The sequence below is a fragment of the Caloenas nicobarica genome, chromosome 9 (assembly GCF_036013445.1).
Source record: "Caloenas nicobarica isolate bCalNic1 chromosome 9, bCalNic1.hap1, whole genome shotgun sequence".
Taxonomy (NCBI): Eukaryota; Metazoa; Chordata; class Aves; order Columbiformes; family Columbidae; genus Caloenas; species Caloenas nicobarica.
In genome coordinates, this window is record NC_088253.1 from 20378502 (window position 1) to 20392014 (window position 13513).

Sequence of the window (13513 nt, forward strand, 5' to 3'; positions counted from 1 at the left end):
TTACTGTGGGAAGTCATTGAACTTGGTTCAGAGGAACATATGGGGGAAGAAGTAATTGTTTTTAAGGGAAAGAATATTTTTCCAAGATGTATCTTATGATCCTCTGTAAGAGGATCACATATTCCACTCCTGTTGGTAGTTTTAAAAGGAATTAGTGCATCTTTGGTATGATTTATCTAGAAAATGCAATGGACTTAATGCAATTCTCTTGATGAAGAACAAGGAGTAGTTGCCCAATTAGTTTCTTGGGTCTAGCAGTGAAGAAGTTCATTATGAAATATTGTCTGGGCTGGATGAATTTTAATAACTTCAACAGAGGAGAAAGTGGGAGGTCAACCAAATTATTTATCCAGTAGTTCATCTATGGGAGAGGGGAACAAAAACCAAAACTCACCTCAAAAGGTCCTGTAGTAAGACGGAAACATCCTTCAGATAAAAACTTTCAGATGTTTAATAGATCAAATGACTAGGACTGGACTACAAAATCAATGTGAAGATGAAATGATACATCAGAATAAGTGTGTGCTCTGATTCCTACAGATGAAGCTAGAAACAATATAAAATGATTTACCTCCTTGTCATGAGGTCTGATTCTTCTTTCATGTGCACTACTTTTGTAATATTTAAACACCCTTGGCCTATGTGGATTAATTTTGGATTGAATGTAGATGATGAGAATCACAGTAATAGAATCCTGGATAACAAGGACAGGTATTTCAATTATATCCTCACTTTGTAAAGTGAGATTAATGCATAACCAGTTCATATGAGTTAAACAGGCAAAGAACAAAGATGACTTCTAAGGTGCAGTTACTGATGAAGTGTATATTGATGTCTTATCATTATCCTATATCCATGTGAAAAAAAATGGTACTCATGTTAAGTTGCTGGTAGCAAGAAGGAAAAAGGTCTAATATAAAAGAGGTGTGAAAAAGGTGCACAGGTCGTGCTTTTGCTTTTCTCTTTCATTTCACATATACAGAAGTGAGAAATTAGGAAAGCAGAAAGGGAATAAAAGCAATGCAATGCTGTGTATACCTAACACAGACCTTCAAGGTCATTCCCATATTCCATAGCCTCACCTAATATAAATCTTTGCTTTAACAGTGCTGGGCTGATTTAGATCAACAGAAGTTCTGGCTCACTGTCTCAAAACCCATTTCTAATCAGGGAAGATTGAGCTTGCACGGAGAGATCTTATTAAAATGTAATATTATTACCTTTTAATCAGGAAGGATGCCAGTGTACCTTACTTGGACAAAGAAGAACAGTCTAAAGTGGTTTCTGTAAAGTAATGATGTGGTTTTGATTAAAGCCCACTGAGATAGGGGAGTGCAATTGTTGCCTTTCTTATAAGATATTTTTAAGAAACCAATCCATTCCTTTGCAAAAGTAGGTAATTTGATGAATGAGATCTTCCATCCATGAAGTGTGGCCCTGATCTGTGAAAATATTACCTTCTTAGAAAAATCTCTCCATTTCGTTGTTGTTCTTGAATGAGTCCTGACAGCAGCATATGCACACAGAGCATGTAGCTTGGGTTTCTTACTACCCATTCCACAGACTGTATTTTTATGGTATTTAAAAACAAAAAAGGCACTTGCTGTCAATACATTACCTTGCCTTTTTTCTTTTTTTCCACTTTGAAATAATTTGTTGTTGGAATGAAAGGAAAAATATTGCTCTCATTTCCTTTTCATTTTCAAAGTGTTATGAGATTTTAATATACTACTGATTTAAAATGTCCATTTGGCACTGACCTCTTTCATTTCCAGAACTTTCATTTAACTAGTTTCCTTCCCGCATTACAAACAGTCTTAGCCTAAACGGAAATATGACCGACAAACATCTCTGTGTTGGTGCTGTTATCGGCACGGGATTTCTCCATTAAAAAGAAAGAAAATAATAATAATAATAATAATAACAACAACAATAATAATAGCAGTCCAAAGTGTTGCCTTGATTCTTTCTCAACCCGAGGTATGTCCTCACAGCCCCATGTCTCCAGTGCTGTTGCTTCCACTCTACCAGTGCACCCAAGTTTCCTTCCAAAGGACACAGGTGCTGTGAAGGGTTGTGGGCTGGAGTACGTCTGGGGTATTTCCTTGGCTCCAGGAGCCTGGTACATGCTGCTAGGGCTCCAAATTCAGCAGCTTTCACCACCTGATAGACAGGTGAATGTGAAGTAGGTTCCCCGTGGTTATCTGTGTTTTGTTTAATAAGAGCTAAGAGAAGAGTTGTTGTTCTTGTTGCCATTCCTGTAAGTACTCAGGACACTAACTCTTCTTGGCAGGGCTGGATGGAGACAAGGTGAAAGTGGCTTTGAAGTAAAAGATGGCCAGTTCTCTCCCAGAAGTTCAGGATGCAAATAATTGACAATCCGTTTCTACTAACCTCAGTGAACCCTCTGAAACATCTATTTTATTTTCTTCATTTATCTTGATTAAGAATGCCTCCCTGCTTAGAGGCTAGGAGAAACTGGATATTAACTTCGGGGTTTTTTTCAGGAGAAAGCTAAATGATTAATCTAATTTTGTCTGGTTTATTTTCTGTCTTGAGATTTAGAGAAAGCTTTCTACCACAGTTGAAAGGTAATTTCTCATGGGTATTTCTGGATATGAAATTTACATCAGACTTTATATATTTGCATTACTTTAAAAATTGCTGTCTATTAGCAATTTGCCTTGCTCTGGCCAGAACTATACCACCCAGATAAACAGGGAAGAGGAGAAGAAAGGGAAACTGCTAAAGAAAAGCTAGAGAAAAGCTAAAAGAAAACATTTGGATTATAAACCAGAGATAAGTGCAGGATATATATTTTTAGTAAGCTCTCTGCTTAGCTGTTCTTGACTATAAAGTTTGCATCTGCATTTAAACAACTTGTATACATCTGAAATCAAATTTGAATGACTGCAGGCAATTCCAATTTTGCACGGGAACTGGGAAAACAGCATGGTGAATCTTATGTGGCATGAGCATCTCTGACAAAACTTTTCAGCGGTCAAATGGTTCAGATGAAAGGCCTGAGTGAATGAGCAAGACAGTCTAGGCAAGAGCTGCTGAGTCTTATCTCGGGTAGTTTTATAAAAGGCGAGGAAAGAGCTTGGCATCCTCCGTGTCCACTGGTGCACTGATGGGCTAGGGTTTAGCTGCATATTTTGGGCATTGACCTACCTCCTCTTAGGACCTGAGGCAGCTTTCTGGCAGGTGTTTGCCAAAGGCATTTGTCATGGTGATAAGTTACATACAGATTGTGGAAATTTCTGCATTTGAAGTTTTCAGACAACAAGCCGGTATTATTCTGTATTTTTCCGAGAGTGGTCCTGCATTGTTTTGAGGGGAGATGAATTTAATGATGATTCAATGTCCCATCTAGTCTTTATTTCCTGTGATTTTTATAGCAGACTTCTAGTGCTAGCCAAACTCCAGAGAAAATGTGAGTCCTCTGTGTTTTCTGAGTGTGTGTAGGGCTGAATCTTACTCTTTGTATGTTTAATAGCTATTCTTTCACGCATAAATCACTGTTCTGTCATATCCGCCTGCTGTGAGATGTTCACTGCATATCATCATTTACATTAAACAATTGACTTCAAGAGAATGTGTTATATTGCTTTATGAATTATCTGACATATAAGATTATGTTATGAATTGGCAGTTAGAATATTAGAACAGTGGGACTCTTTAGAGCTTGTGGTCATGATCCAAGAAGTAATTCATGCCTTTTCTTAATAGACTTCACTGGTCAAAAGGGGAGCAGACATAAGAGACACTTTTTTTTTCTACTGATCCAGAGCTTAGGCAGAATCCCAGTTAAGAAAAAATCTTACCCAATTTGCATAAGTCTGAAGCCTGTTCATATCTGGAGAAAGGACAGAAAGGACAGCTGGCTGAAGTCATTGCTGGACCACTCTCCATCATCTTTGCCAAGTCTTGGGAAACGGGAGAGGTGCCTGAGGACTGGAGGAAAGCAAATGTCACTTCGGTCTTCAAAAAGGGCAAGAAGGAGGACCCGGGAAACTATAGACCGGTCAGCCTCACCTCCATCCCTGGGAAAATGATGGAACACCTGATCCTTGGTGCCATCTTAAGACATATCAAGGATAAGAGGGTCATCAGGGACAGTCAACATGGCTCAACCAAGGGGAAGTCATGTTTGACCAACCTCATAGCCTTTTATGAAGACGTAACAGGGTGGATTGACGATGGCAGAGCAGTGGATGTGGTCTACCTTGACTTCAGCAAAGCATTTGACACCGTCTCCCACAGCATCATCACGGCAAAACTGAGGAAGTGTGGACTGGATGATCGGGTAGTGAGGTGGACTGCAAACTGGCTGAAGGAGAGAAGCCAGAGAGTCGTGGTCAATGGGGCGGAGTCTGGTTGGAGGCCTGTATCTAGTGGAGTGCCTCAAGGGTCAGTTCTGGGACCAATACTATTCAATATATTCATCAACGACTTGGATGAGGGAATTGAGTGTACTATCAGCAAGTTTGCTGATGACACCAAGCTGGGAGGAGTGGCTGACACGCCAGAGGGCTGTGCTGCCATCCAGCGAGATCTGGACAGGCTGGAGAGTTGGGCGGGGAAAAATTTAATGAAATATAACAAGGGCAAATGTAGAGTCTTACATCTGGGCAGGAACAACCCCAGGTTCCAGTACAGGTTGGGGAATGACCTATTAGAGAGCAGTGTAGGGGAAAGGGACCTGGGGGTCCTGGTGGACAGCAGGATGGCCATGAGCCAGCACTGTGCCCTTGTGGCCAAGAAGGCCAATGGCATCCTGGGGTGTATTAGAAGGGGGGTGGTTAGTAGGTCGAGAGAGGTTCTCCTTCCCCTCTACTCTGCCCTGGTGAGACCTCATCTGGAATATTGTGTCCAGTTCTGGGCCCCTCAGTTCCAGAAGGACAGGGAACTGCTGGAGAGAGTCCAGCGCAGCCACAAAGATGATTAAGGGAGTGGAGCATCTCCCTTATGAGGAAAGGCTGAGGGAGCTGGGGCTCTTTAGCTTGGAGAAGAGGAGACTGAGGGGTGACCTCATCAATGTTTATAAATATATAAAGGGTGAGTGTCAGGAGGATGGAGCCAGGCTCTTCTCGGTGACAACCAACAGTAAGACAAGGGGTAATGAGTTCAAACTGGAACACAAGAGGTTCCACTTAAATTTGAGAAGAAACTTCTTCTCAGTGAGGGTGATGGAACACTGGACCAGGCTGCCCAGGGAGCTTGTGGATTCTCCTTCTCTGGGGACATTCAAACCCGCCTGGACGCCTTCCTGTGTAACCTCACCTAGGTGTTCCTGCCCTGGCAGGGGGATTGGACTAGAAGATCTTTCGAGGTCCCTTCCAGTCCCTAACATTCTGTGATTCTGTGTGATTCTGTCACATATTTTTTTCATCTACAGCTCTATTTTTCGAAGTCTTCTTTCACTGATTTTGTAGTTTCCCGTCCATCTGAAGGCTGTAAGTGAACAAGTGTGAAGACTTCCCTATGTCTAAGCAAGGAAGACTTGTTTCCTGACAACATCACAATGATGTTGAGTAGAACTTGGTGAACTGTTTAGGGGAAAATGGAGTTATAGTAGGTATAACTTGGTGAGGAGCTTCTAACAGCAGCAGAGCAGTCACTGTTCCTCTCCTCTACTATTTCCCTTGTTCCTACTATCTGAAGGTTTATATTCACATTTAAGAAAGGATAAACTTGGTTCACGAACACATCACAGCACTTTCATTCTCAGGAACCTTGTGTGTTAAAATATTAAACCATTTTACTTTTTAAATGTGAAAAGATAATATTTTTTTCTTTAAAAAGTTGAGGAGTTTGACATGTACTCTGAAATACAGGAGAACATTTCCACCAGCCAGCCCTGTTCCTCTTACATAAAAGCTTTCAATAGCTATGTCACTGCATGTCAAGGTTTCTGTTGTTACTTCTATACCTGTATATGTTCAGACAAGGGGGAAGCTTAGAAGTAGTACACTTGGCATAGAGAAAAAACAGCCTGTTGCTTTCCCTTGATGGACTGGCTGCTTGGGAATAGTTTTTACTTTTGAGTTTGAATATAAATATGTGATGAAAAGTAACTGGCACATAAAAACAAGAAGCCATCTGAATAAGTTAACTTTAAGATGTGCTTCTACCCATCTGTCTGGCAGTCTGTCCCTCAAAACTTTTGAACTAATCACTCAGTTTCCACTCATTTTCTCATGGGGGTTAAGTTGTCTGAAGGAGTACTTTAAATTCATGTAAGTCTCATGAAAATAAGGAAGGAGAAAATGATCCTATTAATGGTCTTGCTAAGAGAATGACTGAGTTTAGCCCCTCTAAGACATCATGATGTCCATCTGGGAGATGAGCCTTTGGACAATACCAGATAGGAAATGAAACTTCCTTGATTTTACTCCTCATGGAACTGCTTATTTCATGCTATCTGTAGTCTATCAGACAAATGCAAAGACTACATGCAATTTTTTTTGTTATTGTTGTTTTTGGTTGTGTGTGTGAGGGAAGCCTGCACAGTGTCTAAAATGTCATCCCAGTTGGGGACCATTGAGTGGTGACCTTAATATTATGAAAGGATAACTAATGCTCTTTTTTATTTGCTTCATAATTTCTTGTGTCTGCACACAGTAGAGCAGAAGTTTTGTTATACATATGCTACCACAAAATCTCATAACCTGGTATGTACTGGTAATATATGCACAATTTGGGAATCGTCAGTGAGGCTAATAATTTTCAGTGTTTTCACCCCAAAGTTTTACACTAAAGAAAGAAATATTCATAACACTAGAGACAAAGCACAATATGTCAAAGTAGCATCCACGTCACATAAATTCAAGTAATGCAAATTCATTTACTGACATTTCTTATATCAACTTCTCGCCTGGAGCAGAAGGTACCTGAAAGCTCTTAACATTGTTTTCAGTCATGTGACGCTCTATCCTACAGCATGGCCAGGGACCACACTGTATATAACTCATTCTCAAGAAATCCCAGCACTGAATAATTTATTCTACTAAAACAGCTGTGCTACTGATGAGAAAAAAGGTTAAATACTAGTATTGCTAAAGGCTGACCTGCCCCTAAATCTTTACTGTTTTGTCATAATGTTCAACTAGGAATGTCCTATTCTTTCTTACTCAATTTATAAGTTTTCTGACTGCATTAACTCTCTACAGATAGTGGCAATTCTTAATAGGTCTTAATCTTTGCTTAACATTATTGAAGTTTCTTTTGTGTATCAACAGAACTTTGTTTGTTATTCACTCCACAATTGACAGTTCATGAGCGCATCTCTCCACTCGTGCTGACTGTAATGCTTTGGCATGCCCAGCGATGCTATCTAAACTCTACTTTTAAGTGTATACACATATCCTGAATTTGCCAGACATCTAAATAGAAAATGTGTAAAAGTCCTGCAGGGTTGAAAATCATTGCCCCGTACAAATATAGAATATGCTAAGACTGAACTCATTACTTCTTACTAAATGTCTTGTCTATTGAGCAAGGCCTTCAAGTTTTTAATAACACGCATAAGTTAATAACTGTAGTTGCAATTCAAATGCACTTGATTGGAGCCGTAATAGACCTTTCTTCTTATATTTGTTTTGTTTCCCTGGGGCTTGTTGTCTTTAAAGTACAAAATGACAGTCAAACATATAATTAGTAACGATGAATACAGTAGTCAGAACGGTATCTTCCTTTCCTCCATTTTCTGAAATTTGGTGTATTTTTTTTGCTGTAGCAATGAATTTAATGTTCTCTAGAGATATAGGTAGCCCTCTTGATTTCTTCCTTTTTCATCCCGTTTTTCACTCTTTTTTCTCCTTCTTGGCTTAAAATAGCTTTACTTTTTGAAAGTATACCATTGTGCAACTGATTGTTATAGTGTGCAGAGGTACATCTGAACTTATGAGAAAGGCAGAAATAAAACTCAGCAATCCAGTCACTTTAATTAGGAAAGTAAACCCTTCCCTTTTGTAGCAGGTGTAGAAAATATTTAACATCCTCGACATACACTGGAGACTCACAAAAAGAGTGAAAATAACATGAGAAAATTCCAGTGTAAAGTTTTTGAGCACTGTAGCTGTCATAAAGTTAAAACTGCCGAGTCCTTAAACTGGATAGTATCTTAATATTGGATTCAAACTCAGTCATATTTTAAGACTTTAGGCTTAAGATATTTCTTCATGTTTAATCAAGCTAGAAATAGGCCTCACTTCCACTACATACCAGTCATTTTTGTTAAGCCAGCAGCTGAATATAATAAGTAAATAAAAGAGATGGGGGGTTAGAAGTCCCATGTTCTTTTGTAGTCTTGTTCGCCGTGTTCTTTTGTAGTCTTGAGAGAGAGGAAAAACGGAAAAAGAAAAAAAAAGTTAATAGAAAGGTTATTAAGAGGTAAATAACGAAATGCCAAATAGCTTTTCCCAAGGAACCATCTGCTCCGATCACCACAAAATTCTGCAAGCATTGTGTTTTACTTCTTAATGCCTAAGGGGAGTTTTTTTGCCAATATTTCCAATCCAACGTACAGGCCAAATGAGCAATCAGCAGATTGAGAGCCGCAGCCTCTGGAGCAACGGCTTGGCTGGTGGGATACACGTCTGATCAATGAGGAACTCTGGGAGGTGCAAGTAGAGGTTTTGAGTGATTATGGTAATAGAGAAACTGCCCAGAAGGTGTGACAAATAAACCATGAATATTGAAATATACCGAACCATAACTATACCTTTACCGAGAGACTGCCTCAATGAGTATCTGCACATCATCAGCAGAACTATAAAGTTGCTGATTTTGCAGACATTTCTTCCTCAGCTTGATAAGTTAATATATATTGTTTAACATGATAATGTAGCAAGCTGTTGTTTTGTGGTTTGAAAGCCAGCTGCATGTGATTGATGCCAGGAAAGGAAGTATTTATAAAATGACACTGAATTAGAAGTAGTCAGTTTATGGGTCTGGGGAAATGAATCTTTTATGAAGAATAAAACTTTATGATGAAGGAGTAATACTGAGGAAGCATGCATCTTGAATTAAACTCTTTTGGAGAAGATGTGTGCTGTAGAGGCTTTTAAAATAAAAATTTGTATCACTGTATTTTTAGGAAAGAGATCTCTATAAACATTGTCTTTTGTGGTGGTCCAGTCCCAAATGTGTGGTCATGTCTGTTATCTCTGTGAACACCTCAACTAGGACAGGAAAGTTCTTCCCTGGAAATGTCATTACCGGATGTCTCCAAAAGGTCCCTGGAATGTATTTTAGATGCTGGTTTACAGCTGTTGTGCTTTTTGAGGCATCAACCACAAATACTAGCCCATTCTAGCTTTTTTTTTGTTTGTTTTTTTCTCCTGTGTGTGGGGTTCTGTTTGTTTTGTTTTAATGGAATAGAACACAGAAAGGTACCACTGTGCTTTGAAAGGAACGGACAGCGTTGAACTCTGGTTAGTTTGCAAACCTGGTTGTGAGCACAGGAGCATGAAGGGTTAAGTTTCATAGGACAAGCCATTCTCAGGATGGCTGCAGAAGCCCAGAACTAATGTTCAGCTCAGTACAAGGGCTTCGGTTTTGTTTTCAGACACAAGATGCAGCAGCTCCAGCTCTTGTGTTGTAGCAATGCGAGCATATAGGTGGTATTTAAAGAGATTAGTTTTCTGTATTGATGTTCATGAACAGAAACCAGTACAACCCCATATAGACTATATCAATGCATAATGACATCTAAAGACAACCACAAATTTAATGTGCGTTTTTACATCTGTTTTATTAACTCATGAGAATAGACTAACATTTACTTAAATGTAAATGCCACTTTGATGGTAGCTAAAAACCAATATCTCAACACTTTTGACAGCAGAAGCACAGAAACAAATGGATCTAATTCTCTACAGCTTTGCTCCTGGAGCTAGCATCTCTGCGCAAAATGAATGTCAAATTCTGCTCTTCTGGGTTACTGGAATTTCTTATCTGTATGCACCAGAGGAATGAACGTACGGAACAACAAAATGTCCAGTGAGTTGAAAGGTTAAAGAACTGCAGCTGGCAAATCAGAATCATATTCAGCTGTTGTATTAAGCCAGTTTTATGCCAGAGTAACTAGAGATTCAGGGGTTTACATCAGATCTTAAAATCCGCAAGTGCCTTCACATTCTTATCATCGGGAATATTTCAGTAGGACTGTCTATGGCAACTGTATAAATACTACCTGAGAATATATTTTAATCAGTTTCTAAATCTCTGCTGAGCGTGAACTCCTCTAATAGATTCATAATGGCAGCAACTGTATACTCATTTAAAATACAGTCTAAAGTACCGGAGTATTGTATTTTTATGGAGAGAGTTGTGTATCAAACCCCATTGAATTTCACTTGTACTCGGTCACTCTTGAAGATTTGCCTTAATTCTCATTATTTCACTAAAGTCTTGTGACTTAGGAGATCTTCATGAAACACATTATCTAATATGGATATAAATAATCTCCTTGAAATGTGATATATATCTAAAAAATAGCACAGTGTGTTGTACTTGTGAAAAGAGGGTGAATCTTCGTTCTTCAAAACAAGAAAGCTGCTCTTTTTTCTTTTTTCTTCTGAAGAAGTCTCAAAGCAGGTGAAAATATCAGGGCTAGGATCATCTTGTAATATTGGAAAACATGGCATGGGTGTCCAGTGGTAAGCTTCTTTTTGAGCTGTCTGACCTTTAATCACTGGTGAATAAAAACAACATGCTGTCAGATCTCTTATTTTTCTCAAGGGGGTAACTTTGCCTGAAGTAGCAATGAAGAAAAACCTTTGAGAGCTTATATTCAAGGTCACTACAACAAGAGGCAATACTTTGTACTCTGGGAAGTACAGCAAAAGAAAAAAAAAAGAAAAAAATAAGAAAAAAAAAAAGAAAAAAATAAGAAAAAAAAAAAGAAACATATCTAAACAAGGCAGTTGTGTTTGTGTAACAGTGAACCAAGCAGTTGTTATGTCAGGCTATAAGTGAAGCTGGGTTTGTTTTATTTGTTTGGTTTTTATTTGAGTTCTAAGTGATCTGCGCTTCAAGACCTTCGCAAAGAATATAAAATTACTGTTTATCATTGTACACGAATGATACCTATTTCTGTTCTGCAGGATCTTCCAATGTAATGTCTTAGGTCTTGTCTGTACCAGAAGGTTTTAGTCACTTATGGTTGTTTTGCCTCTAAAGGCTGTGTTCACACTGAGAACAGATGATATGGTCTTACAGATCTGTTAAGAAATGAAAATGTTGTATTTGAAGTGTTTTTCATCAGCATATTTTAAAATGATACTTGCCCACCAAAGACCTATAGGGGAAAATAAAGGGTTAGTCACCACATAAGAATGAATCTCTGATAAAGAATTATAAATAACTGTGATGTTGCAGTTCACACATTAGATAATATGGTTTCAGTGCTAAGCTACTTAAATGTAAGTTATATAGTTGATGGAATTTGATATATTGTTTTAGTTGGGATTTTTAGGCAAAAGAATGGATACCTTCCTAGGTTTTTATAAAGTTTGCCAATACCTTTTACGTTATTTTGCTACTTAGCTTTGATCCACCAGTGAAACTAGTTTGTTGATTTAATCATGTCTTGTTTGTTATTTGGTAGGACTTTATTCTTTCTTCAGGTCGATATTACCAGAAATACATTTGTGTTGGTGTGATGATATTAATTTTAGTTGGATTTTATTAAAATCAAAGCTTACGTTTATACTTATAAGTGAACTGATTAAGAAATCATAATGGTCTAGGGGTGAATATCTCATGGTTTAGTCCAGGCATCTAATAAGTTTCTTTCTTTCTTTCGTTCTCAATGTACTGTACAAAGCAAATAAAAGAACATGATGACAGGATTTTTTAGGCTGTGTCAGCCTCTAGTGTGCATGTCCAAGGGAAAGGAGAACGCTTGATCCTGTGATGCGGGGGTATGTGTTCCACCAGCTAAGGAGAGAACTGGCAGCATCTCAGTCTTCCCTGTAGTAACTGTGATTTAGAAGAAGGGTGAGGTTTTTCCTCTGTACATCATGCAGGAATCTATACAGTCAAGAGCATTTACCTTATTGCACTCTGTAGCAGAATTGTATGTTATAGCATTTTCATGTTAAAAAAGAAAAAGCCTTCATCACTTCAAGCATAGCCTGGCAATAGAGGTGCGCTTTTTTTTTTTTTTTCAATTGAGGCTGATACAATAAGCACATAAATTTGTACAAATTGAAATTATAATAATGTAGGCTTTAATCATTACAAAGTTTCTTACTGACAGAAATCATAATGTTCAACCATTCTGAAACTGTGCAAGACTCTAAAGTGAAAACAAAGATCTTATTTCAGCATCATCATCTTCATTATAAATATCCTGTAGACTTTCTACTTGAAGAATCTTAAGTGAAAAAGATACACCTGTAGTTCATTTAGTGAAATACAGTTAATCTGGATGGAAACAAAGCATTCAAATATGGGGAACTTATGCTAGAGTTGTGTCTACTGCAAACCAGAAACACCAGTTTTTTGTTGGCTGAGTAGCAAGTGAAAATAATACAAATACAAGTACAAAGTAAATATCAGGTGAAGCTACTTAGTGGTCTTGATGAGATAATGATGTATTATACCCACCTGGTCCTCACATGCTGCAGCAGAACTTCACATGGTCTTGGTAACTGTGTTCTGTTGTCTGTCCGCGTTTCCCTTAGGAACGACTGTGATGCGTATGACAGCATTTGACGCTGACGACTCCAGCACAGACAACGCTCTTCTGCGGTACAACATCCTCAAACAGACACCTACCAAACCGTCTCCAAATATGTTCTACATTGACCCAGAAAAGGGAGATATCGTTACAGTGGTGTCACCTGTGCTTTTGGATCGTGAGGTAAGTGAACATTTTCCTGTTGTCTGTCTGACATTTTAACGTTTGTGCCTATAGTCGTCTTCCGTGACGTGAAAAGAGGTTCAGAGGATTGTGAGGGTGAGGATTCAGATGTTCAACTTTGAGGAACCTCTTAAAAGTTCTGTTTATTTATTGGTTGGGCTTGAGAAGCTAAATGGTCTGATCAATATTTATAAATCTAGCAGTTCATAATTTCTGGGCAAGACATTTAGTGTTGGATGGTGAGAGCAAAGATCTCAGGAATAAGTGGAATTCAACTTAGAGTTACCAATAAATGCTTTGGAGGTAGAAAAAAGCCTCAAACCCAGGTGTGCATACAGCTTGCTATGAGATCGGTGCAGTTTGGTGCTTTAAATCCTTTTCTAGAAATTTCTTTATATTGAGTGGACTTAATAGACTAATTAACTTGGTATCCTATAGCCAAAAAATGAAAATAGAAAAAAGGAATAGTAAAGGGACAGGTAGTCTGCATATGGTTCTAAGGTGGATTACCATGGTACTAAAATCTGTGTTTACTGTAGATCACTAACATTATGACAGCATAAATTGATAGCAAAGAAAGTTTACGTATGATCATTTCATGTTCGGAAGATGATAAAGTAGGGCAAATCTGTTAAG

General features: G+C 38.4%; 1 protein-coding gene across 2 annotated transcripts in view; it reads left to right on the forward strand.

Annotated features, from left to right (window-relative positions):
- Window positions 1–13513, forward strand: part of CDH13 (cadherin 13) — a 470111-nt gene that overhangs the window by 315461 nt on the left and 141137 nt on the right. For both annotated transcript variants that reach the window (XM_065640841.1, XM_065640840.1), the window contains exon 7: window positions 12699–12877. In XM_065640841.1, the coding sequence (XP_065496913.1) occupies window positions 12699–12877 (179 nt within the window). The remainder of the gene's footprint in view (window positions 1–12698; window positions 12878–13513) is intronic.